At 35.4% G+C, this 24,686-nt stretch overlaps 1 protein-coding gene across 1 annotated transcript in view; it reads left to right on the top strand.

The window, feature by feature from the left end:
* Positions 1-24,420, top strand: part of SNAP-25 (ovarian synaptosome-associated protein 25 homolog) — a gene marked incomplete at its 5' end in the record, with an annotated part of 70,753 nt that extends 46,333 nt beyond the window's left edge. The window contains 3 exon segments of the mRNA NM_214589.1: positions 4,659-4,796; positions 8,742-8,886; positions 24,174-24,420. Coding sequence (NP_999754.1) covers positions 4,659-4,796; positions 8,742-8,886; positions 24,174-24,242 — 352 coding nt within the window.
* Between the last annotated feature and the right edge of the window lie 266 nt (positions 24,421-24,686).

The raw sequence follows: 24,686 nt of genomic DNA, 5'->3' as shown, positions 1-24,686 counted from the left end.
ACGTGTAGATAGTTAAACCAAACAACTGAATCGTGCTGGACAGTTCGATAGCCTGGAGGATCAAAAGAAAAGCGAGCAAAACTTGGTAATATGCATGAGTTCAGATTATGACAGAAGATGAAATCGGATGGGAAGAAAAGATGAGGGAAAAAAAATTGGGAGATAGGATAAGAGAAAGATGGAGACAGGTTAAAAAGGGGGAGGAAGAGAGTGAGAGAAAGAGAAAGAGAGAGAGAGAGAGAGAGAGAGAGGGGGGGGGGGGGGGAGAGAGAGAGAGATAGGGATCAGGGGATGTATTTAACCTATTGATTATTTTTTGATTTGGTAAAATTTGCATCTCAAACTCCATCGTCCATGGGTTGAAAAGGGAAAAAAAGATTAGAAGAGAAAGATATACATTATAAAATATACTTTTGAAGTGATGTTTGTACTCTTGATTGATCATAAGGATTATGCCGTGATTAAAAAGTAAGTCTAGAGTATCGGAGTAACGAGCCAATTCACTATAGTAAAGATGCCTTGTGTATTGTGTTTTTAAAATGCACTTGCATGGTATCAGACCTGCAAATCAGGTTTTACTAGCGGGAACATTATCAATAGAAGTCTCAGCAGGGCTTTAGGCTCTTGGAAAGCTAGCTGCTTGCTGGGGAGTTTGTACAGAAGCTTTCAGTCACGAATAGAATTGACTATCGGAGATAGAGAGAGAGAGATCAAGAGAGCTGGAGAGGATGGTAATTGAAAAAGAGAGAGAGAGGGAGTGAGAGGTTGCTGGTTTCCAGGATAATAATAATAATAATAATAATAGCCTAATAGTCCACTCCAAATTTTATTAAACCGATAAAGACAGGAACAAACAAAGTGAGGGAAAGAGAGATGGAAGGAGAGAGAGAGAGAGAGAGAGAGAGAGAGACAGGAAGGGGAAAATGTGCATGAACACAATGAGGAAAAAATGAAAGGAGAGAAGGAGGTATTGAAAGAAGAATGGAGAAAAAGAGGACAATGAAAGTAAAAAGAATATTGAGAAAAAGTAGTGAAGAAGACAGCGAAGGAAGAGAGAATGGAATGGAGAAAGAGGAGAAGAAAAAAAGAAGAGAAGGTGACAGAAGACATTGAAAGGAGAGAGAGAGAGAGAGAGAGAGAAGAGTTTGAGAAAAGAAGATAGAGAGAAGAAGAGAGTGATTTACCGGGATGGTTCAGAGAACCGGCAAGAGGGACTTCTGACGTGTTTACGTAAAAATGGCCCGCGGGATCTCCAGAAAGACACCACTGATTATAAATAGACAGGGTTAAACAAGTTTATGTTTTTCTTCTATGCGGTTGCTGCGCTGGAAATTAACACTATTTTGAGCTTGCGCATGTGTGTGTATGCTTGTGTGTAAAGAGTTCATTGTCAAAGATACAACGTAGAAGCATACTGTATTCAGGCAGGCAGTATAATATTTTTGATCACCTTCTTCATACAAGAAATTTGCAGAGGGCAAATTGTGTTTTTCTGTCTGTATCTTAATCAAATCAACAATTTGTTAGGAAAGCATTATCAATAACGAGTAAAACATGCATTTTAATTGACCATTAACACAATTCTGCTCTAACCTGAAGCAAGGAATTGTGTCATCATTGTTTCCTCCTGATTTCATGAGCAATTTTAATTTTCTTTAAAGGGTGTGTCTTTTTATAAGAGTTCTTATTATTTATCAGCCAGTCATAAATTATATGTAATAATTGCAATTTATGATCTCAACAAACTTGATAAATGCTCAAAGGACAAGACTACCAGTTACTAGTAATTTATTTTTTATTTTTCTGCAATAACAAGAATGTTATAATGGTATATATCTCTTATAAATCCAGCCAGGATTAATATTATTATTAATAGTATTAATAAATGTCAAGTACCGGATATAAGCAGATAAAAGGTTAGAATAGGAGACCTTTGTAACTCCCTCTCTCTCTCTCTCTCTATATATATATATATATTTATAGTTTTTAGTTTTAATTCTTTATTCTTTAAAAGATTCAAGATTAGAGAGAAGGAAAACAAAAAGTTGTTTACAGCCAACAGATTTTAAAAAAAATGCTGTATTTTTTTTTCAATTTTTAAACTTGCAATTTATTCTGTTATCATAACCTTTAAAGATAAAAAAATATATATAAAACAATGCCTGTCAGGCTCATCAGGGAATGGGATATCCTAAAACGGTTCTAGGAGTCTTTATGAGCCCTTTATCCCAAGTTGCTGTCTATGTCAAAGCATAACTCCTTCCCCTTACTATCTGTAAGCAATATGGGTGAATATTGAATTAAAATGCCCAAAGGCAAGTGGCATTTTTAAGGACACATGGTTAAAGACTGGTCTGCATAGTGCTGTATGCATGCACATATTCTCCTTCTCCTTCTCTGGAGCACTTGCGGTCACTGCTCTGTTGATGTGTGAGTAGACGATGGGGAGGTTCACACGGCAGACCGTCTACTTTAAAGTTAGTCCGTGGTTATTTGGCACCTACAAAATTATCTAGTAGTTCGGGACCTTGAAGTCGCACTTGTGGCTTTGAAACTTTAAGTTACAAACCATGACAGGTCTGAAGATTTAATAGCGTGATAACTATAGGCCTGTCCTCATCAGATCGAGATTGCCAAATAGTCCGCTATTTCTGATCCTGGATATAAGCCCGCCATTTCATTATTTGGCAGGGGAAATCATCCCAAGATATCTTGGGCTAGTTTGCAAAATATCCCGCCAATTGTCTGGTGTGTCTTCACGAGCCCGAGGACTCGCACTATGCGCGAACGCTGGGCAAAATATTTCGAGCTTATTTCTCGAGCTAGAGTCTTGAGCTGATGAAGACGAGATTTGTAACTTCAGGCTTATTTCCCAAATCAGAAATAGGGGGCTATTTGGCAATCTCGAGCTGAGGAAGACATACATTATGAGCATCAAGGGGTGTTTACTCAAAGCTATCTGCTGTGCGAAAAATACTGCGAATGCAATTAATATCAAGGTTACTCAAGTTTGTAGTCGAAATTACTGCTTGAACGGCTCGTAGACTTTCAAAACTTTGAATACATGTACCTGTTGTTTTGGTCTTGTGTTCATGTGCCCTCATCGTAGTCAGTGGATCATTGTTTATAACTTCAATGTTTTGCAAATTTAAGTTTAAACTGTCATGTTCCCGTGTGAACATGGGTGCTGTTAGAGAAGCAGCTAGGGGACAGTGGCACCTTATTAAATATGTAAATTCAAGCTGTGCACTTGTTGGACAATTTGCATCCATTTTGTGAAGTTGTTGGTGTTGCATCAGAACAATAGTGGTGCAGTGATACCACATTTTATCGATTGTGGTTATTTCGTCTGGCGAACACCATAGATGGCTCGATCAGTTCATCTTCTTAAAAGGATGGTTACACATATACTACCCTCCGTAGCTATTCGTGGGAGGGGGGAGATGAGCATGTTTGAAGTTACACATTGTTGTGAAATGAAAGAAATGAATACAATATATATTTCTGCACCTAAGTGTGGATAATATACTAATATGTTAATGTTGCAATTTCATTCAAGTTAAATTGTTATCTACTGAAGGCAATAAGTAGAATAGTAGTCTGGAGTGAAATTAAATAATACAAACATGTGATTTTGAACAAATGCACAACCTTGTAACAGCTGAACTGAGTTGTACATCAACCCAAACAAAATATTAAAATAACTTGCCAGTCACATGTACTAAGGGTCTTACATGCTTAAACTCTCAGGATGTGCATGTCGAGGTGATTTTTATCGCGTATTCTACACAATATCACAGCTTTAGGGTGAGCAGAAAGCGATTCACCTGATCAAGTTTAAACATTGACACATCAGGTTTCCTGGAATTAGTTGAAAAGCAACTATTGACGCTTCTTGGGAGCATGTAGAGTCAAAGCACATGCCCCGGGAGGACTAGCGGAACAAAGCCGCGCACGCTTCCCAGCGTAACACTATCTGCAGAGATATTTACCGAGAAACGATGTAAAAAGAGATGATTCCATTTCTAACGGATGTCTCTGGGATTCTAACAAAGTGCTTTGGTTGAGTGTTAAGTTTCTGTTTTATCATGGCAACAGAAACAAAGTAAAAATCTAACAGTTATGAGAGGTTCATAGTTATTTTGTGCAAGACATTTGACATATCTTCATGACAATCATTATTGGTTATGTTCAGAAATAGAAACATGCAACATTCAGCAAAAAATGTCTACAGTTTTGTTTTCTGTTTGATATTAGAATTACAAAATTTACACATGTTTATTTGAAATATTTGTCTTATGATCTTTATGACATGGTTTGTTTTGAGGATAAAATTCGTACAACCTGGTAATGAATTAAATCTTTTCCAATCTTTCCTTTAATAGTCTAGTTAGTCTGCATTGATACGAATACCAACCACTGAACTGGATGATAATGTTATTGACCCTCCTGATATGTTTATTATTTTTTTTCTTCTTCATTACCGCTATTGTTCATCTGCAGATTGGGTAACTTTGAGAACAGTGATGATCACTAATAATGATGACGATGATGATAGTGATAATAATTATCACCAACTTTATAATGTGCTTATATGACTACAAGAAGGCATCGTCTTTAATTAATGCAATCTTTTTTCCTTTTTTTTTCTTCTGCAGATTGGGTAACTTTGAGAAGGGTGATGACTACAAGAAAACATGGAAGGGGAATGATGACGGCAAGGTCAATTCCCATCAGCCAATGAGAATGGAGGATGATCGTGATGGTTGCGGTGGTAACGCGTCCATGATTACAAGGTCAGTCACTCAGTCAAAATTAGTTCTGGTAAGAGTGAAAAATAATTTGGGTATTTTTCTCATTCTTTCTAATTAATTTTGGAAGAATATCTTAAATTACAATTCACATGAAAATGATTGCTCTCATTTCAATAATTATAATAATACCAGTTTCCTATAAAGCACTTTACCAATAACTGACCAAACCATTTGCAGTATTATTATGACTAGAAACAGTTTAAAACAAATTTTGATGCCACCTATATATGTAGTCCCATATACCAATGTTTGTTTGATGATTGTTTTACCTGACTGCTAAGAAAGCATGTTTATGCTTGGAAGTAACCAACCAGGGGACTGACAGCTTAAAGTTCTCTCCAGGGGACTCGATAAAGAGGATCAATGCCATACCAAAGGGCACAAGTGCATTTACTTGGGTTTCGAACCCGGGACCTTCCAGTTACAAGACCACTGCTCTACCACTGAGCCATTGCGCCTTCTCATTTAATCTACTTCTGGTGATGATAAGAACTGAACTCTTTAAAAAAAATCTAACTCCAACACAATGCAACCAAATATTCATCACCTATGAAATATTTTTGAAGAAAGAAAATGTGTAATTTTTTAGTAAGAAGCAAAATATATAAATTAGGCATTCCACAGAAAGTCTGCACTGTCCATGCCTCGTACATTGTCTACGTGCAACATCAACACACGTTCATATCAGTGGGAGTGAGTTTCAAAGTAGGGGATTTCATTAGATTTTCCCCTTTCCCCCCCAGAGAATCCTGAAAAATTCCATTGGTCACACGAATAATTCTTTTTTTTAGTACAAAAGAAGTTTTCCCTTCCTTGTAATGGTTAATATTTAGCCGCAGAAGATGCTTTTTTAAACTTCTTAATAATTCCCCTGATGTTCTTTCCTTATTCATGAGCAAATCAATTCAGAAAGAATTTGTGTTTTTTTTCCTTTGATTTTGTGGTTTGCAATGCTCGTTTTGATACTTAAGAAACCAGTGGTTTATTTGGAATATTCATGATGTTCTGTAACTGTTGACTTGGCATCACTCTGTGTTGTTTTTAGGGAGGGCGAGAAGAAGTAACTCCTCCATGTAACAACATGAGTTAAAAGGCTTTTTTCGAAAGCATTTGGTGTGTAATTTTTTTTAGAAAAAAATAGTCAAGGGTGTCGGTCTTTGTACTTTTTATTACTGTGGTTTCAATATATAAAAATAATGAATTTATTTTCTTCTTTTAGATCAAATCAAATTTGTAACTTTTTAATTGATCAAAAATATTGCAAAAAGCTGGGTCTTCAAATTTACCTATTAGGCAAAAATTGCAAATAGCAAACGTCAATAACATTTCAGAAAAGAAAATACACTTCACTTCCATTGTACACTTTACAGAAAATTACTATTAGTCTTTTGTCTTTACCTTCTTTTTTCATGGCACCTTTGAACATTATACTGTATGGATAAATGTATGTCGTGACCAAACTACAAACTATGTTAGGTATTCTGAATTTTCTGTTTTTTTTAAAGTTATTTTTGCCCCCAACCTTGCAGTGAAATATCCAACCAATTTATAAATTTGATTTATGTGTCTCCTATCAATATCAGCATCAGAACACCAAATTAATATATGGTAGATACATGACTAAAATTAAAATTTGATGCTCTTTCAAGAAAGAAATAACAGATCTTAAAATAAAGCTATAAATCTCATGTAATTTTCTAGAAATTACTAATAGATGAATTTGCTAGATGATGTACTAGTATAGGCAGGTGTTAGCATCAGGTATATCATGTCTTAGTTGCGATGCAGGGGAATGATCTGTCTTTGAAATCAGGAAATACCAAAGGTTATATACCCTTCAACTTTACGGATACATTTCAAGGGCTTCTTTCTGAAGATGGAATGTAATTCAGGCTCATCGAGTAGCAGACCGGATGAACATTTTCCAGCTACACTGACCATCCTCGCCTTTACATATAAATGAACAGACAGTGGAACAACACTTATGCCCCCCCCCCCCGACACATGGATGTTCACACTGTTCACGCTTACGTACCAGGCAAATATGGATCAGACATAAACTCAAATGTAGTTCAGACTTGTTGAGTAGTGGAGAGATGAACATTTTACAGCAATATAGACTTAAAACATATCATGCTGGCTGTTCCTGTTTTCACACACAAATAAAAAGACACTTGAATGCACTGGAAAACTCCCTTCCCTTCCCCGCCGCCTCCCCCCCCCCCCCCCTAAAAAAAAAAAAAAAAAAAGAAGAAGAAAACAAAAGACCACTATTCACATATTGGTATATACTGGCAAACATGCATCACTTTGTACTAAGATCCCACAATCGTTGTGTATTTGAGACTATTGATTTGTTTCATTGATTTGCTCATCTGAAGTAGAAAGTAAAATTAGATATTTAAATCAGTAGGTTCAACAATAAAATATTTCTTGGCAATATGGGGGGGGGGGGGGGGAGGTACCAATCACTAATGAATTTGTGGCTGTGAACTATCACATTATGTCCTGATAGATTGTAAACAAACGTGGTCACTAAAAATGATAACCCTGGTACCTTCTTATGTGAGCTCCGTATAGTTAGATGTTAATGCTTTGAAAAGAAGAATTATACATGTACATTTCAATATGAATTATAGTCCTTTCTGATATAAGGATTCTTTACTCTTAATAAAAGCTTGTCATCAAAAATTCTGTTCCAAATGTATAGCTATACTAAACTTTCATAGTGCTGGTGTTTAATATTCAACCAACAGCAAATTGGTTAACCTACTCTTGTTACTTGTTAGGTGCTAAGAAAGGCCACAATTTAGGGTACAAATTAAGACTGTGTTATTACACAAGATTAATCACTTGTGATGTTGTGATATAATTACAATTTTGGAAAATTGAAAGTGATTTGAGAGTTATGTGCTCCAGACAGGTGTTATATATCGAACCTTAAGGCAGTCCGCCTCGATGAATGGAAATACCAAAGGTTGCCAACTTGATTGCAATCCGAACCGACTTCCTGATGGAGGTTGATAGGAGCGTTGAAGGACCCTTATTCAGCTCTGAGTCTGTTGTTTAAGATGTGATATTTTCTCTCTAATTTGACCAATTAAATGTTATAAAGATACAAGTTCCTCACCAATATTAAATCATGCATTATATAAAACCGCCTTAAAGAATAGTCAATTGTAAGGTGTTTTTTAAAAAAGCATTGTGCTTCTTTTTTTGTGCACAAAACAGCTTCATATGATATGTTATAGCTTTTGGTCATAACCACGTCCGTGCGCAAGTCACGGCAGATGCGTACGCGTGCGTCAAAAATTAAAATTGGTCAAAATACTTATTGGACCAATTTACTACACGTTTCAGGCATTTTCGAACATTTCAAAGTTTTGCTTGCGCGGACACATGTGTGTTGTATGAGTGGAGGGTGGATTTTTGTATAAATCCAAATCTCCCATTAAGTTTCTACATGTGTCATGTCTCGATCAAAGCGGCAGATCACCTTTTCATCGCCGTGACGAATTTAATGTCTAGTTTATTCTTATTATTATGCATAGTTATTAGTTATAATCATAAAATAATATTAATAATTATTTGAACAAAAGCTTCCTACAGGTGCTCCCCCTTTACCTTCTACTAATTTTCACAGTTTGTTTTAATTAACTTAACATAATGCTCATGATTTGTATATTTTAAACTGTCTGTACTTCATCACATGTATATATTTGTTCACTTTTTAATGGAAATAAAGTCTTTTGAATTGAAATGAATTGAATTGAATTGAATTGAATTTCATGTACTTTTATTGTAAACTAAATGCAATTCAGCTCTCGGGCTACCATTTTCAATATTCTCATTAAACGATTCAATTCAAATTATGAAGTGATAAGAGTCGACTTTATATACCTGTGTCTGTCTCAATCTCATCTGTAGAATAACAAACGATGCCCGTGAGGACGAGATGGACGAGAACCTCACACAGGTTAGCGGCATTGTGGGTAATCTACGTCACATGGCTATCGACATGCAGAGTGAGATCGGAGCGCAGAACTCGCAGGTCGGACGCATCACCAGCAAGGTAAGATACAAGCTCTGGTACCTGTTTCACAAAACCTTTTTCAGTGACAAATTACAAAAATCATTGAAAAATCTGCTGATAACCAATCAGAAGCAATGATTTCACTAGCTTATAACAAACTCTGACATATGTCACCGATGACAAGTTTTGTGAAACGCCCCCCTTCAATGATCCACAGCTCCCATACCTCCCTTGCCACATCTTTCATGCGTAGAACATAAAGCTGCGGCTTGAAAAATGTTGTCGTTTTTGGTTGGATCTCTGCACGCAAGCGCACTCGAAAGGCACGGTAGTTCTGCAAAGATTTAATTTGTACTGTGGAAAAAGTCTTAAAAGCTAATGGAAGAAGCCAAGCTATGTCTCATTTAATTTGTCAGTTTACCTGTCTTTGATTACAACGAGCATTAAGCCTGCATAGCCTGATTTTCCTTTGCCTTGATTAATATGCTGACACTGCCCCCCCCCCCCAAAAAAAGTTTAATTTTTAGAAAATGCCATATATCGATTCATTTTGGGTTATTTTATTGTCTCAAATCTGATCAACCACATTGATATAATGAGGAACACCATGTTCTTTGCCATGTGTTTCCTTGGCTTTGGTTGCCTCGGCAACATAAATAAAATATTACATCTTGTTATCTGTTTCATGCCAAAAGGGCATTTACTCTGTTACGAGACTTGTATTAATGCCTTTTTGGCACTCAGCAGAGGATGAATACATTATTGTTGATGTCATGCCATTGTGACGATTGTTTCATGATTAAACTTTGTTTCATAATGTTACATATTGATATTTCAATATTTCTCATAAGCCTACTGTATATCTACATCACTTACAAGCAGTATCTATATTGATATTTGTCGTCAGATTTTCCATCTTTTATAGGATGTAATTGTTAACTCATAAAATCATGCACCTCCACTTGTGATTATATGGCATCGCATGGTTTTAATTCATCTTCATGAAAGCAATATTTTATGAAGTACTTTCTTGTATTTTGGCATCGCTTGGAACAGTAATTGTGTACAATTGAATATTTGTGTGCAATATGAAAATTTGTAAGCCATTTTTGTTTTTCACCTTTTTTAAAAGCAGATCTAGGCAACAATGATTTTTCTTATACAGGTGTAGATTGTATTTGTTAAAAAACGACAACATTAATGAGTCTACTTCATGTAAAAGTAGTTGTCATTTCATTAGATTTAAACGTATGGAATGTTAATGGAGGAAATGTTGTTATATCCAAAGATATGTAGAATAAAGATAGCTAGTGAAATAATTATTAAAAGCCTATGATTTCCAAAAAGTGGGTAATACTGGCTACCCAAGAGAAACATCCACTTGCTACCAAAGTGTCAGGTGAAAATGGGGGGAAACTTAAAAACTGTAAAGTAATGGATTTGCTACTTTTTGACACCATGATGTGATTTCCATATGTATTATGAATGGTTGAGTATCTTTCGTCTTTTTAAATGAAAGTATTCTGATGTTCAGACAGTTTATAAAAATTGTCCACTCTGAACTTGTATTCTCATCCCCCAATATATTGAAAAGGTCCAATGATATATCATGTGTAATAATGTCAAAACTCTTCATAGACACAATACCAATTTGGTGTCTTCTTGGATGTTTCATGCATTTTGTATTGCCTGGCATTGCACCAGACACACAAGCACATTTATAGTTGTTATAATCTTCATCACCCTGTACCTAAGATCACTGCTTTTTGTTCGTTATGAGGTATGCATTTAAGTTCTATATTACAAGTTAAATCATCTGGTTTAGCTTCACAAACTTATGATGAAGTTCTATATTGTTCTCAAATACTGAGTTTGACACTTTTCAAAATTTGAATAGATTTTTATGCTTTCTGCATGCCTTCTTTTTAAACGTATCACTCCAGAAAAAGGAAACCATATTAACTCAAAAGATCAAAAGTATCTGCAAAGTATTAACTGCAAATCGATCTGTAAAGTAAACTTCAAGCATGATAACTGTATTAATGACCAACTAATAAACATGTTACTTATCAGAATAACTGTAGAATGTACAATGATTGAAATTCACTAAGATTTTTTTGTATTTATTGAGTTAGTAGTTTCTTTTGTTTTCAACATGATTATAATGGTTTTTTTAGATTGATTAACATTACATTTTTCCTTTTTCATATGCCGATGGGGTGGAGTTGGTTTGCCAGAGTCTGATCATATGTGTTTAGAAATTCATTGGTTTTCTCTATACAAAACAAATTTGTTGATGCTGTATGCCGAAATCTGACGGAGAACAAGACAATTTGTAAATCTCTTTCAGATTGGCTTGAACATATGAAAAATGCACCAATCCGTACCATTAAAAAGACCTTTGGGATTTTTTATGTCATTTTTTGTCTAATGATACCTTGCCATGTATCATGCATGACATCTAGAATTTAGAGAGAAGAAAATATTGATGTAATACGGCCATTATTAGAACTTTCCACCCACTCAGTAAAGAAAAACAAAATAATTTGACAATTTTGGTGCGTGCATGATGGATTCTGTGTTATCCCACACAGCGACCCAGATGCATTGATCACATATATATACTCCCGCAAATATCATCTTTGTTTTCCCCTATGGATTATTCAAGAAGTTCTCTTTATAATATTGGTTGCTGTTTCAAAGAAAGAGGATGAGAAGTAGTTATTCAGGATTTTGAATTACTTACACCCACTCTCCCCTGCCTGTTATATATCACGCATTTCAAAATGACATCATATCTATTTCCGTTGCATTACATCATGGCTGAAACCAGGGGGAAATTGTGCATGCCTTTTCATAATATTCCTGTTGTCAATTATTTTGTTTTTCTATAACTGTACAAGGAATGAGCATTGTTCATCATCATACACATATGTAGATTACGGAAATCAACTCCACCCCACCCTCCTAGGGGTGCATGTGTTACATAACAGCACCTACTTTGTATTTATGTAGGTCTAACCATCACCCTTTACATATTTCGATAATTAATTTCTTAATCATGTTTACACCCTTTTTGCATCATGGAGTCATAGCTTTGAATGATTAATGCTTTTATCAAATTACACTTTGTCATTCATTGATTTTCTTTCCTTCATAATTTTAACTCATTCATTCTTTTTCCTTCCATTTGTTTTTTTGTACCTCTATTTCTCCCACGCCCTACGCTGCACACACACCCACACTCACGCCACACATGGTTTGCTTCTTGGTGTCATCTTTTATTCTTTCAACCCTCTCTATCCCGTCCTCATTGTTTTTTCATTGTGTTTTTGATGTCAAACTATCAGGGTGACTCTAACGTGGAACGCTTGGCTGTAGCTAACAGCCGTGCTAGCAAGCTACTCAAATAAAGCCCTACGTGGAGTACTATGTGTGGGAAACGGCGTGCACACACCACCCTAATGATGAATCTCAGATGAATTGAAGATTTACCATCACTTTTAGCCATTCTCACCTTATGATTTAATATCGCTTATTCAGCAAAGCCATTCCTGCAACGAATGAGAGAAAACTGATTTGAGTGATTTTTTTTCTGCAGAATAAAATATTCAAAATTTGCTTTTTTAAGTTTCACGACAGCAAACTATTTTTGGGGTGTAACAATGTTTTCTTTGCACATAACTTTTCTAATACGTACTGACAATAAGATTCCAAATGTTATTCGACTGAAGGAATACATACTAAATGCATCGTTATATAGAAGACCTTTGCATAGAACTTGAATTCCTGTGTAGTATTTTCCATATAATGCTTTTGACACAAGTGTGTAGACTGTAGACCAGAAAGGTATTTTCAAATTCAATCAAATTTTAACACAACTCAGACAAAATATAATTTAATGAAGATATGAATGATCTTTATGAAAAAGCTGTATCATCAATTCTGCAAATGAAGAAAAACAAATCTCTATATGCATCCACCAGATTTAACTTCCAACAGCCTGTAGCTCATTACAAGTCATGTTATACAGTGAAGCAAGATATCATTTCAAAGTATTTACGTAAGAAAGATACCAAGAACTTGAAAGGTTTCTAAATGTCAAGAGGGGATCATTGTAATCACCAATTGGGTATTAGTTTGACTCGAGATATTCAAGGATCTTTAGTAAAGTTTGAAGGTCATGTACCTCACTCGTTGTACTCTTTCTATAAAAGTCATCATTAACCAGCCAACCGTGGTTCACTATTACTGGTTTAAAAGTGCATGGGTGGCTTTCTAAAAGCCCTTGTGAATAGAAATAAGCCTTTAAAGTATACTACAATTCTCAACATTATAATAGATGACAGAACAAATCACACAGCAATGAGCCTTTATTATTTCTATCTTTCAACTTTATTATTTCTCAATTGTATACACTTCTTTGTTTTCCCCATCCATATACGTACTGACACTATAACCCTGCCTTTTGGATCATGGCTTACTATTACTTCGTTATCTTAACATATCTACACTTCTGCATGCTAACAAGAATTTAGTGTCTGCTTGGTGCCAGAAGGATGCTATCTTGTATACTTTAACACAGAGTTAATGCCCTTCTGGCTCTGAACAGACATTCTCATATATAACAGTGTGACCCCACCTACTCATATAACCTCATATATACTCGTGGTTAATGTATTATTTAGGACATTATATCGTTTTAGTCCATGTGTTCCTATATAATCATTTGCTTTAAGTTTTCTTTCAAACAGCAAATGTAGTATAAATCTGTCCCTCTTATAAACTCTATGCAATTTATACTTCTCAATGTTAAATGGATGTCTAGACAAAAGTCGTGGTGGTATTGAAATCGCTCCTCATTTCTGGCTTGTTTTATGGTCAGCTGAATCGTTGCAAATATGAGGTGTAGTTTTGAGAGAAAGTGCTTATGTTTCTGGTAAAGTGTTGTCAAACTTGTGATCCACTAATTAACAACAGTGAAAATGGTTTTTGGAGTATTTCTTGTTCTAACATGTGACAGTGGAAAATGGTTATTCCTGCCACTTCTTGGCCCAATGAACTTATAAGACTTTGATCAAACTCTTGGGAAATACAGATGAAATCATCACTATTGGGTTAAAAGACAAGTTGATGGTAAACTTGGAATAGGAGTTAGTAATTTCTCATCAAGTAAAGTATAGGCCAATTCTCAACGTATAAATTCCCAGTGATTATAGTAGAATGAGCTGTTTAGCTCTATCCTTGGCATATAACCTTTACTCAAATATTTGTGGAAATACATAATCCAAATTTCTCCATACAATTTTTTTTTTTAAATGAAGTGAACAAATTTCATGAATTATAACTATAGATGGAATTTTCCTTTCTGTATGGTATCTTTGAATGAAAGGCTCCTTGCCAAATCGAATAAATACCTAAAAGTAAATACCCAAATATCAATTTTTTATGATCCGTCCATCCTTTTTCATACAAACAAGTCCTTGTAAAGGCAAAGCTCATTCTAATTGAATTGCTTACGTAAAAATATGAAATGTTCCAAACAAATTGTCCCCTTCTTTCTTTAATTGTTTTATAATCCATTTACAATTAAAGTTGTATTAATGTTATCTGCATGGTCCTTAAAAAGTTTTTTACAAACTAGAAATACCTACACTGTATACCAATATATCAATATTATTTGTCCCTTTTTTTAGTTATCAGCATCTAGTACCAGATTCATTTAGACCTATTTTAAAAGCCTATATACTACTTACTACATTTACATAAAAATAACCACGCTTCCCTGCCTCCCCTTCATTATACATCTAGCTTAAGCCCGTCCTCCCTGTTGGCGTTTTATCCAACACCCACATGCATCAATCCATTCATGTACAGATTTCTATTTATCAACAAAGATGCAATATCTATCCCCTTATTTTATTATTCATACCAATTTTGAGCAACCTAATTCAGCCTGTATTCATCCTTTCTCTCCTCATATCCAATTTCTCACCTTCTGAATATTGCCCCCAGCGATATGACATACCCAATCACCTCATTGCTTCATCTTTCTTCCCATATTCTTTCCGAGGTCTATTATATCTCACTTCACCCTCGTTTTTCTCCTTCGAATCGCCCCATTCATGGTATTTGTCTCATCCTTTGTCTATTATTAGAAGTTATGGTAAGGCATAATGTTGATCAAATTCAATAATATTGGCCTGAATTTTGTTCCAATGATTTAAACCCAATGGCGCAGGACAAAATTGAATCCACCCACACAATGAAGGGGGGAAATCATATATATATATATATATATAGACACAAGGTCATATGAAATGGGCGATTTGTAAATCCATGCTCTGAATATTGATAAGTTCTTTCGGGCCAAAGAGAAAGTGGTATTTTGGGAGAACAAGTTATCTATTTGACAGAAAACCATGAGATGTAGGTGTAAAAAATAACAAATTGGAATGTTTACATTTTCAAAAATCCTCTAAAATTCTGATCTTGATTTCGTTGGTTTAATAATGGTAAACATGAAAGTCATGCATACACTAGACAATTAGTATATTTTTTATTTTACACCTTTACTTGCACAAAGAAATAACCCTGACAGAAATTGGGATGCTTTTTGTTGTTGAATAAAATATTCTGACTTTACTTTGGAGATTTGAAACTGTATTGATCGGAGGTGCTCATCTGTTTTTCCCTTTGGGATGTTTTTAGGAGGTACCATAAAGTGACTGATTATTGGTTAACTCTTATCGTGCCAAGAACACTGATCTGTGCATGCGCTGGCGTGCCACGCTCACATAATCGGTCTACTGGTGACTTGCCATGCACACATAAACTCTCATTCGCTGGCGTGCCACGGACACATTTTCGTGCATAAGTACACACGCTAATTGTTTATGCCTATTGTGCGATGCGCATTGCGTGCACGCATGAATGCTTAGTGTATTTGTGTAGGGGGTTTATTGTTGCTTTGATTTTGCGTGCTTCACATATACCGTTACATTGGATTTTCCTGAGAAAATTGCGATAGTTTATCATCAAATTTGTCAGTTTTGATCATGGCCCCTCAGATTGTGTGCGGGAAATGAGACAACGGATTGGTTTGACAACTCACTGATAGTGCTTATTTACTTTACCAAAATTAAAGATTCATGAAATGATATTGGTATTAACAGAAAGAGGGTTTAATTTCCTACAACTTAAATGTACAATTTTTTTAAATACAATATGCGGATGAGATTTCATAGTGGATCAAACATAGTAACAATTTAAACTACACGCACTTGACCAACCCTAAATTAACTTGGCACTCAGGGAATTAGTGGCTGGCACAATAGCACAATAGGGATTAGCACTGTGGCACTGGGTGAATTGTATGGGGGCAGCTTAAGAGTTAATGTAGGATGCAAGCACCATTAGCATACAGAAGTATAGTAACTCTGTGTTGCGCGAAACCAGTTCGAGTACACTGCCATGTATAGCTAGGAAACAAAGTATTATAAATCGGTTTCCTCGTACACCCGCCCAGAATGTGTGAGTATGTTCCGTCATGCTAGCCACGCTTGACATGTATCGTGGTCGTCCACCTGTCAGATGGTCACTCGGTCCCATGCATCCATGGGGCCGGCCGATTATCGGTAAACACTGCCCCCCCCCCCCCCCCCCCCCCCTCCCTCCCTCCCTCCCTCATCCCAGGGAGATGTCATCTCCTTACTCATCCACTCTTCATCTATCCTAGCTCACCACATTGCAAGCACATGCCTGGTATATGTTTTTGTCCGTGCCAAAGCAGCACTCGTTCTCGAGCACCGATGGTATCATCCGCTGAAAGCCAGAAGGGCCTTGCATGACTCCTATCACTTTAAATAGAGCTCATTGTCAGCTGCCCGAGCGCTAGAAGGCAGTTCATGCCATTGACATTACATGGCTCTTACCTCGCGGCTGGGTAGCCACTGTAACATCCTTCTGGCTCTCAGTACATGGTCAATGAATAATGTATTTTATTGTGTGCATGATGATATGAATCTCCTAGTATTATCATACAGACGTATACATACCTAAGGAATGCATGTACATGTTCATTACTCCCACAAGTCGTTTTCCAATGCTTGGATGACGAGGTGTAAAGCGTTTGTCATCTTGTTTTTCTCTCGAGTTTTCCCTTTGCTCTCTCTTCGTCTAATGTAACTCCGTATTATCACCTGATATTACCCTTGAGTATATACATGTAAGCTCTTTGCCCCGTGTCATGGATGTAGTCATAAATCGCAATCTCACAGGCACTTAGCATGCACAGACGTCTTGTTCCCACTTCTCATCTTGCATGTTGTCTTGCTTTCTTTTATTTTGATATTTATGAGTTTGTTTTGATTGCTTGCTTGTTCTTGTGGCTTTACATGCATGCTAAAGTCATATTTCTGTTGAAAATGATCATGATACTAACCACCAGGTCGAGGAAATGTAATCTGCAATTCCGACGATAAGCTTTTGTTCTTGTATGCATTCCAGTTGAGTTCAGAAATCAATGCTGCAAGTGTGATGCTTTATATTAATGGCATTCCAACTAACCTCTTTCTTCTTTCAAAGAGACCCGTGTGCAGTGTTTGTATTGAAATTGTTACCTACATGTATCCATTATGAAATGGCCATGTCTGTTTGCTGAATTGATACTCGTGTAACATGCAATATTTACTCATTTGTTAACCCCAACATGTTGCTGAATTTACTCGTCATGTTTTACCGATCGAGATGTGTCGTCCCACCAAAATAATGTCATGTTCTGTCTTTTTCCCCCTTCTCTCTCCCTCTTCCTATATCTCACCCCCTCACATATTACCCCCACCTTCACCTTCATCCATCACACTAATCATGATGGCTGCTCACTTCCCCCTCCCCTCCCCCCTCACCTCCATGCCTTCATCTCCTGGACCTTTGACCTCTGACCTTTGACCTGTCATGTGACTTTCCCCGTCCGTCTGCAGGCACGCCTAAATGACGACCGTATTGATATCGCGAACAAGCGTGCCACGACAATTCTTCAGAAGAATTGAAGCGTTCCCGCAATGCACGTGATCGATCATAATCCATTCCCATACATACATGTACTTGTATTATGTCATCCATGTACAGTTGTACAGTGGTGTACCTGTATGTGACGCTAACTTTCATGATCAGTCATTTCATGGGGTTTATACCTTGTAGATATTCAGTTAACTTATACAACGAATCAGATACATTCTACAAGTAGGTTTATCACGTTGATATAATAAGAGACGTGCCGTAAATCACGAATTTATAGGTTTTTTTTTCCTGAAAAGTTCGGTGGAGAAGGCATGACTCAGCACCTGTATTAATTTAGTTTCAAAACTTTTATTGTTATAATGTGCAATATTCAAAATACTTGTTGGGTTATGTGTCATAAAGATGACAATCAATTTTTATTCCAATGAGATAATTGATGCTTTAACGATTCACATTGACACTCCATCAATATTATGTTAGTTTATTTAACAGCAAGGTGATATTGATTTAGAATCATTGCTCCAATCATGACAAATATGTATTTAGAGGAACAAGGACAAATAAATTACTCAGCAATTTTGATTCCATTGAGATAATTGATGCTTTAACGGTTCACATTGACACTCCATCAATATTATGTTAGTTTATTTAACAGCAAGATGATATTGATTCAGAATCATTGCTCCAATCATGACAAATATGTATTTAGAGGAACGAGGACAAATACATTTCGCAAGCAGGGTATTGTACTACTAGGGTTTAATTTGATTCATTTATGTGATAGAATTTTGTAATCTGCTTTTGGTAAAAGAACAAATTGAAGGAGAAAAGCTATGCCATTCTTTTTGTTTGCCCTGAATCTCTTTCCCAGTGTTGTTTGTGCAGCAAATAAGCAGTACTTGTGAACAAAAATGTTATTTTCAGCTGAAAATAGCATTGTAGAATAGGCCAATTCTTTCAGATGCCACTATCATATTTGTGAATTTTGAACTGTAGGGTTCTGAGCTTTAGAATTAAGTGCTTGTGTAGTTCGCTCAGGAACATGACTGCATCGATTATTTTGCCTAGAATTATATATATGATATATTCCTGAGTCATCTGTTTGTATATAGATAAATGTGTCTCTTATAATAACCATTTATGCATATAATATATACTGTGTGTTAGCTTTATATTTATAGTGCTGAGGGAGATATATTATATATATTTATGTGCAATTTTCTGTTGGTAGAGGTTTTCGAAAGTGCTAGGACTTGTGTCGCAAACTGTTTGAAAGAGTTTGAGAACTTTTTTCTTCTTCAAGTGTGTGTCTAAAAGAACTTCTTAGTACTTAAATTATGATTGTGAATTTTCTTTCACAATTTATTAATGAAGATTGATATGAGAATTAAATTTCATTTTTGTTAGGGATTGAATCGGCTGATGTGAATGGCTAGACTTTTACTTATGAATAGTTTAACAGTAGTGTAATGCTCTTATCAATCGTTTTAATTTATTCAATAACAGGTTGTGAAAGTGGTCCTCGTTTTTTTCATAAGAGATTGGTATTCTAAACTGATAACTTTCATTCAAAGTAGTTTTTAATTTTGAAAATATGATCGGTCTATACTAGAATGAACTGATTTTTGCAAGACGGCTGTTTCATTTTAGGACTATAGATGTCACTTTTTGCCATGTCAGAATGAATTGGATGTATAACATTCTGTTTTGACGGTTTAATAGCCAAATTCTTGCACTTCGTACATGTAAACATGGGTAGGACTAGAGTTAAGGACTGTACATATGAATCTACCCTTTTTTTAGTATGTTTCAGAGAGAAAGAATTTTTTCGTCATGTGTTATGCGGTGCAACGACATCAATTTGTACATAAACTGAACGAACTAAATTTCTTTCATAAAAGCTATAAATTGTAAGAGTTTACTTGTACTTACATAATTCTTTTATTTGATTTGCGATTTTTATTATTTTTTCTGCATGCTGTTTCTAAATGTATTTATAAAGATATACCTGATTAGTAGTACTGAGTGTTGTTTAAGGTCAAATAATGTAATGTACTTTCACTGTATTTCTTCCCTGTTAAACTGATACTGTTTAGCATTTTGTTTGTACTGTGCTAAATCTGGAAGGTAACAAAATGAAATGCAAAGGATTCAAAACAACGTGAAAGCAAAATCGAAATAAAAGGGTATGAAATCAAACATTTGCTGTTTTAAGTTCACTTCTGTATCAACTGTAAAGTGTAGAATAAAGGGTGTAGAGTGATTTTGTCGGCAAATCTGATATGCTTGATCTTCATATAACCTCATTTGCACATAATGTTAATCCAACTTTATGATTGTGAGACCTGTCAAGTGTCAACTCAAAACCACGAATAAGTTCCTAAATTTTTTTTTTTCTTCTTATAATTTACTACTGTATTTTACTCCAGTAAAACCAACATAGATAGATATGTTGGTAGATGCAGAGAAATTAATAACATCTAATTAAAAGAATCAATCTTTTCTCCATTTTGGTGCAAATTTTTATTACATTTCTCTTCAAGATTCTAGCAAGCCATGAAAATATGCAACTATGTGTATTATCAACAATATGCTTCTAAAAGTTTTAGATACAATTTACAGGTGTGTTGTTGCTATGTTTATTTTGTGCAAATGGGGTTATTTTGATACTACTAAAGTAATTAGTTTTTATTAGTCCTGAACTGGTTAGAGAATGTAATGTTTTGAGGAAGATGACAAGTATAAAAAAGCCCAACCTGTTTGTTAAAAATTAAAATCCAGGCTTAACTTATGAAAGTTAAGCTGTAACTTTCTGTAAGCTGTAAGTTAAGCTTTAGCTGTATGAGAAGAGACCTTTCAAACAAGAAGCATGATCGCAGCTAGTTTCAAGAAGAACACAAATCAATGGCAGTTTTAATACCCTGTTGTATATATCCAAAAGAAATTGTGTTTAGATTACATAGTCCATGTACCGGTATGTCGTTGAAATATACGCACATTTCTACAGGTAATGGACAAGGCAATTAACATTGCTTAAGTTGAGTTTTTTTTAATTAGTTGTGATCGGGTTATCACTTCTTCCTATGATAAAACAAGAGTGGACTAACTGGTATGAGAAATAGTACTGATGAAAATTAATGTTATTAGAATGTGATGCAAGTAGGAACTTCCCCTTTTCTGGGGAGAAATGTTTATGTCCTCTTCAACGCTGACAAAAGGAAAAGCACACGTTCTTGTCGGACTCTTCAGCATAATGGATAAGTGGATACAACCTTACAGAATTATCAATGTTTGATGTTATAGACTAGATTGCTACAGTTTTATCTCACTTTATTATGTCAATGAATGTATATTTTATTCTTTTCTATCTCTAGTATGCTTTTATGATATATATTCTATTCTTTCCTAAATTTTTAGGCTTTTAGCCTTTTTTTCTGTCAGTTGTATGTGTTAAAGTATATTTTCTAAGTATTTGAGTGAGTATTATAAGCAAATCAAAGGTATGTTAGAAACTGTGCTCAATAATGCACACATTCCCTTAGTCCTTGATTATTTTAGTGAATTCTATCAGGGGTTGTGGACAAAAGAAACCATATATGTAAAGAAATATATGCCATAAATCTGTCACTCATCGACACAATTTAATTAGGGGATGATTATTTTCGCTCCATTTCTATCTGTAAAATTGACAGTATACCTCAGTCTTGTTGTGAAAGTTACTTTAAAGATGTAATTTCTGTACTTTTTGCAATAATTTGTAAAAAGTCGCTTTATCATAGTTTTGATGTACAGCAAAGCAGTATTGTAAACAAAAACAAAAAAACATGTCCCTGGTAAACTGATGATTTCTTTTTTAATGGAAAAACTAAGTTTTAGATGGTATTCTTGTGTAGCTGACATTCTGATATTTGTCGTACTTACCGTCAAGAGAGAGAGGGGGACGAAATTCTGAAAAGTACTTAGGAGAGTTTTTAATTTTGACTTTCATTCATTCAAGCATTCACTCATACTCACTTCATTTCTCCCGGCATGTAAATTTATTCTCTTTTTGTGCATATGTTAATTTATCTGCATATGTTAATTTATCTGCATGTTCTTAATGTAATTCCAAAATGAGACTCTCAGTAGCATATGTTTTGATGTATTGTATATATATATTGTAGATCATTGTAGGATTGTGTTTTGATGTTGGTTGTTTGTCTGGGTTTTTCAATGTTTTTTTCCTGTGAATTTTCATACTACACTGCACTTTACGAGTGCTGGCAAACCTGACCTGCAGCCGACCCGACCTGACAGCCAAATAATGAAATCATCCGCACGTGTAAGAGCATGCCCATCATTCTGTGATTTTGTACACCTATTTTACACCAAAGCTATCCATTCTGATGAGTTTATTTCTGTATCAACGATCTCATTGAATGTGTTTCACAATGACTTCTTGGCGGTTCATCGTGTCCTTGTGGGACTGTATCTGTACATCATGAAGCCAATGAAGCATCGAATCAAACCACACCAGTTCCATCGGAAAGCCTTGGCCAAGCTATCTTGTCAAGACTAGATTCAAAAGGCCTGTCTTCATCAGCTCGAGATTGCCAAATAGCCTGCTATTTCTGATTTGAAAAATAATCCAGAAGTTACAAATTGCGTCTTCATCAGCTCGAGACTTGACCTCGAAACTTGAAACTCGAGCTCGAGATATTTTGCTCAGCGTTTGCGCATAGTGGGAGTCTTTGGGCTGGTGAAGACGCACTGGACAAATAGCGGGATATTTTGCAAACTAGCCCAAGATATCTTGGGATGATTATCTCGGCCAAATATACCGCTAATTGCAACTTCCGGCTGATGAAGACGCAAATTAACTGGATAATTTGTGATCGGGATAGTTCAAATAGCAGGATATTTGGCAATCTCGAGCTGATGAAGACAGGCCTAATGTTACTTGATGTCTGTTGAGAGGCAGAAGGGTTTTAACCCTTTGAGTACCACCCTTCTCGCTCTGAAACAGATGATGTCTTCCTCATCCTTATCTGTTTCGTCATGTATGTTCTGTAGAATGATATTAGTATGTACAATGAACCCAGTTTTCTGTCTACAAACTCCCTCTTCCCTCTTTTATGTACCAGAAAGTCTAGATTGAATATTCCTCATGTATCCAAGTTTACCTGAATATTAAAATGGAATTGACACTCACTAAATAAGCTCCATCATTTAGCATGCCTGAATACCAAGTAAAATAATACTTTCTACACCCAGTTCTGATCACCATTCTGAGAGATTCTCTTGCCTATGAGACGTAATCAGTATTCGTCTTGTATAATGTACAATTACCCGAGTACAGGTTTTCAAAGAAATCAATTATACGAACACCGATGAACAAACTAAACATTACAGTTGATCTTTGCCATTCTTGGAAGGAAGTAACATCTTTAAGATGCTGTTCAACTTTTAATTGCTTACGTATGTATTATCATCAATATCATAGGACACTCCTTTATACATGTAGTACAACAGCACACCATCCATAATTCAAGTTGATATGTGTCGTTACACTGAAGTGAGCTGCAGCAGTACAATTCTAAGCTTGTCTGGGACTAAACAAAATCTCCAGGAATCGCAAAGACCATCTCTGTTGACCACTTCAGTATACACATTTCCATGGTGCATTCATTTCAAAAAATTCTTCTCGTGAATAGAATAGTTTTCTGATTTTCATATTTGCCATATTTTTCTCTAGAAAAGTTTACATTTCCATTTTTTAGTACTTACATGTTTCTATCTATTTTTAGATTGACTTTGATAGACTAAAGTTGATTTCTTTCCGAATAAATTTTTGTGCTTGTTTATTTGATTATGTGTTTTTCTGTTTCTAGCTGTGTGTTATTGTTTTTGTTTTTAAAACTGTGTTGTTCATGTACAGGTTCTTGTATGAGAAATAGATTTATCACATATAATGTTTTATGTCATAATGGATTTGGAAGAATTATGGATGAATTCTTTAGGACACAATTGCAATATTCATAAGTCATTGAGCAACAGCGATGTTTTGTGTTTGCCTTTATTACATGTCTTTCCTTTTTTTGTCTACTTGGTAATCTTTGTTGATCATCATCATAATTATTTCCTCATCAGAGAGTTGTCACTTTTACAGTATTGTGATGTCTGAATTCATTCCATATTTCCTTTTTGATTTCCAACTGATTTGTTAAATTATGTATACCTGGTAACTGTCGTAATGCATATAATTAAATCTCTTTCTCTTCCTCTCTCCTTCTCTTTTCTCTCGTTCATCTCTCTTGTCCATCCAGGCTGAATCCAATGAAGGTAGAATAAACAGCGCCGACAAGAGAGCGAAGAACATCCTAAGAAACAAATAAGAGGTCACCTGACAAATCACATGACTGGACATGGGGGGTGTGACAGGGTCACCTGACTTGCCAAGGTCTGTCGTCGATGGCAACCATCTTGCATGGGCTTGGATGGGAGCGTATGAACGCAGCAGCAATATCTCTTTTGCAAAAAGAGAAATTAGATGAATAAATAGAAACTTCTAGATGCAAACAATAATAAATTATTTTTTGGAAGTGGTAATTGTTTTAAACAAAAAGCAAGATTTTAGGGATTGTATATTCACTGGCATGATGAATTGTTGTTCGTTTTTTCAAGATACTTGCCAGTGTCAGATGTAGATATGTTTTTGTTCTACACTCTAATTTTCTCCATCACCTTTTGAGATGAGCCATTATAACTGTATTCAATACAAAACTGATGATCTCTAGCATCAAGGTATGAGAATTTGTTTTTTTGTACAATAAGCAACA

This window comes from Strongylocentrotus purpuratus, unplaced genomic scaffold (genome assembly GCF_000002235.5).
Source record: "Strongylocentrotus purpuratus isolate Spur 01 unplaced genomic scaffold, Spur_5.0 spur5_scaffold_5, whole genome shotgun sequence".
In the NCBI taxonomy this organism is placed as follows: Eukaryota; Metazoa; Echinodermata; class Echinoidea; order Camarodonta; family Strongylocentrotidae; genus Strongylocentrotus; species Strongylocentrotus purpuratus.
Note: the sequence above shows the minus strand (reverse complement) of the source record. Positions and strands in the feature narration are given on the sequence as shown.